At 33.0% G+C, this 3,893-nt stretch overlaps 1 protein-coding gene across 7 annotated transcripts in view; it reads right to left on the minus strand.

Moving 5' to 3' along the window:
• The window catches only part of LOC108742227, a 51,724-nt gene that overhangs the window by 27,566 nt on the left and 20,265 nt on the right, over positions 1-3,893 (minus strand). Inside the window, exon 1 of one of the 7 annotated variants that reach the window (XM_025980676.1) lies at positions 2,408-2,903. The exons of 5 other annotated variants lie outside the window; for them this stretch is intronic. In XM_025980676.1, the coding sequence (XP_025836461.1) occupies positions 2,408-2,480 (73 nt within the window). In that variant the 5' untranslated portion in view covers positions 2,481-2,903. Of the gene's footprint in view, positions 1-2,407; positions 2,904-3,893 lie in introns of those variants that run through there. One more of the 7 variants, XM_025980675.1, reaches the window with a different exon arrangement.

Genomic DNA, 3,893 nt, shown 5'->3' on the forward strand with positions numbered 1-3,893 from the left:
GTACTACAGATGGCGTTTACCGCGCCATTTGTGGTATTTTCTACAACACAGTTAATTCATAAAAAAATTGATATATTTTCGTTACAAACGCTTGAATTTATTTTTTTAAATAAAAGTTTATACTATTATCGAATTTCTTTATTATATTGTCATCTACCAGTACTAGTACTAGATACTACGTAGGGAATATAAACGAATACATTACATTATCTGTGTTCACTGATAATACAATTATTGTAGTACATAATTAATGCAGCCAGATGTCAGGACGAGTTGTATAATTACCCGACAGCTGAAAATCTAGAATCGTGTTGATGCGTCACATAATAAAAAGGTATCAAGTAGTACAACAGTGATAAAAAAAAGATACAATTTAAATAAGGTGTTAACCTGTTAATTAAATGCAAATCTCTTTGTTAAAAACAGTCCTATTATTCATTGTTTAATCATATTGTTACTCGTATTCTTTTATGTCAATTTGAATAATTAAATAAAATTAAAACAATTAAAGAATATGAATGACTCATACGTCTGTTTACTATGTATCTGGATGATAGGCTTTGGCAACAGTTCAAATTCCTTAGAAATCGGATAGTAATAATAATAACAGCTTCATTTGGGACCTACGAGAAACTTTTGTATAAGATTTATGGCTTGTAGATACAAAGCAACGAAAACTTGTGTAAAGGTACACTAAAAATTTTCAAAATTTCGTAGTTTCGTACCAATGACGTACATAAAGTACTTGCGTGGCAAGGCTTCAGCTTCAGTTCAGCAATTATTCAAACTATTGATAAGAAATGTGGCCTAGTTTGCAATATTTTGTTGGTAGAAGTTTCTGAAATTCAAGGTCTCCTCGACTTTTGGCAAAGTATTAGACAATGCCAGACGAATCTAAAGATTGATGAATTATTCGAAATGTTTCCATGCCCTACATGGAATTGCATCCAAGGAGCAAGAGGTGGCAACGGCGGCTTTAGTAATAATGGCTTTTAATCGTCCACATCAGACATAAAATGCATTGTTGTGTGCAGGAAATTAGAGGTGCACCCTGCTTCACAATTTACGTGCACGATACCGTCTGCTTTAGACTATCGATTCTAAGAAAGTCATTACAGTTTAGATTGTATTACATTGTTATTCCAAAACGCCTTCTTCTTAATATCAACATTTTATTAAATAGGGAGGTGATAATTAGCTTAGAACCTTCAATAATTAAGATGAGATTAATATATATTAGATATAATCTAAATATCATTAGCACTTTTTTTTTATTTCCGTTACTGATGTTATACTACGCTCTCAAAACAACTGTTTCACGTTTGCAATTTGTGATGTTACGTAACATTTGTTGTTGGATAGAATTTTGGCACTTTTGGAGGCTTTCTTAATTTGAATTGCTATTTCTATTTCTATAATTTTGTGAAGGATTAATTTGTTGTATGTAATGATATTTTTCGACTTCAACGTCAACTGCACGCTACTGTCGCTTTTTTGACCTATTTTGCTTGCCTCTTTTATATATACAATAACAGACTGTCTTGTATTTATGACAAACAAAAATCATGTGATGTGACCATTTCTCCTAATTTACAGTAGAACCTCTATAACTCGAATATCAAGGGAGACGCCAAAAAATTCGAGTCATAGAGTTTTCCACTTATTGAGGATTTGGATTCAACTTGTAGAAGTTAAGATTTGGTTTACTTACATTGTCGGCAAATCCTTAATGTCGATAACTTAGTTTTCTTCGACCTATAGACATACTAAGTTTCAAATTATCGAGTTGTAAAGATTGTAAAATAAAACATTGCTATGTTCGAGATACAGAGGTCCAATTTATTTTTTCGAGTTATAGAGGGAAAATATGTACCAAAATGGCTTGCAGGGACTCACTGATTATTTCGACTAATAGAGGGTTGAGATTTCGAGTAATGGAGGTTTTGGGGCTTGAAGGGAAGGGAATAAAACATTTTTTCGAGTTTTGGAGGTTTTAGACTTATCGAGGTTCGACTTAAAGAGGTTCTACTGTAACACCTTTTTTCGATCGTCATGATGACATGATGGAATCGGTCCCGGTGCTTGTCATTCGTAGCACTCAAGTTTCAAGGGAGGAAATTCCAATGGGAATATCAGAAAGTAACTTTCAGGAACATATATTAAACGACTTTGANAAATAATTATTTTTTAATATTTCAATATAAAACCTACATTCTTGAATAATTCAAAAAGAACGTGTTTCCATTATGTAATACAGTGATTTCGTTGTAAAATATACGTATATTCTTGATTTGGTTAAGAAGACCGTTATATCAACAGAATATATTAATGGATTGAGTATTTTGAATTTGTTTTAGTATGATTTTTATTAGACACATTTAGCATTGTACTTTTAAAAAATCCTTACCTATTGTTAAAGTGTTTAGATACATGTTTTGAACACTCTCCTTCATCTTCTCAAGGTTCACAGAAAACTCCATACTGTCGAAAGCATTAACCACCACTAACTTTATCTCTACCCATAAAGATTATTAATAAAACTAGCCCTTGCAGGACGCATAAAATGAAACAGTAAACAACAAAGTAAGCAAACTATTGCAATGCAAATTTAAACAACGTGAGAGTTGGATGCATGAGCGTTAAAACTGTGCGAACAGTGGAACAGAAACTGTTCAATCAACATACAATAACAACAATAATAATCCATGAGAAGTAACGGCCTTTAAAATGACGAATTAGCAAGAAATCAAGTATTCATTCCCTTGTCAGGTGGTGGAAGAAATTTCATAAAGTAAGGAAGTTGCTAGGTGTGATTAATAATATAACGGACATAACGATTGACGCAAAAACTATGTAAATAGATGTAGAAGTAGAGGAAGGTCTTGGCCATGACGTTAACCTAGAGAAAATTCACTTAAATGATCTAGACGCGATCACAAAACAATCTCATAACGAACCTAACCTTCGTTTACTTATTATTTATAAAATTGTGATTAATGCTGGTTAATTATAAGTCTTGTGCAACTTTATATAAATAGTACAAGTTTCTTTGACCTAAAATCTAAAAGAAGATCAAAATAGAAAGGAAATAAAAGTCTAGAACATGGTCATTATGTGCGAACCAACGCTATAAACGGAGCCATTATAAACGACATTGTTCATTTGGAAACAGATGCAGGCAAGCACGCTCATCTGCATTGTACGTAGACATGTTACGATATTGTTTCTGATGATGAGAGAAGATTTATAAAACCACCACAGAGAAAATAGAATAATATTTTCTTCCCTTTGATGAGTAATGGTCGTAATAACTAAAACGTTTTCTTGGGTGAAGGTGTTTTACGCTTTATAGAAGAATAAAATCAAAAGATAATTTCCCTACAAGAAATAACGATAAAGGTATTGATGATGGCCCCACCCCCTTCGGGGGTGAGAGTGGGGAGGATCGAAAGAGGGGGTCTTCCCCACCACTGTACCATAAAAATTTCGTGGCGGTCTCACTCCCATAAAAAGTTATGGGGGTTGAAAGTTGAGTATTTTGACAATTTTCATCACTACATAGTATAAAACAAAGTCGCTTTCCCGCTGTCTGTCCCTATTTATGCTTAAATCATTAAAACTACGCAGCGGATTTTGATGCGGTTTTTTTTAAAAGATAGAGTGATTCAAGAGGAAGGTTTATATGTATAATACATGCATAATATAGTAGTAAAACACTGATAATTTTAGAGGTTTCTAATGTGATGTCGTAAATAAACACATTTTTTGCGCTTACATTGCAAACGCTGGCTGAACCCTACGAGATAGATCAAAATAATGTACTACAATATTGTACATCTTAAAAGGGTCTACAAAAAAGTCCGGGATGGTATATGTCTATCTCTTAGGGATAA

This window comes from Agrilus planipennis, unplaced genomic scaffold (assembly GCF_000699045.2).
Source record: "Agrilus planipennis isolate EAB-ADULT unplaced genomic scaffold, Apla_2.0 scaffold3, whole genome shotgun sequence".
NCBI lineage: Eukaryota > Metazoa > Arthropoda > Insecta > Coleoptera > Buprestidae > Agrilus > Agrilus planipennis.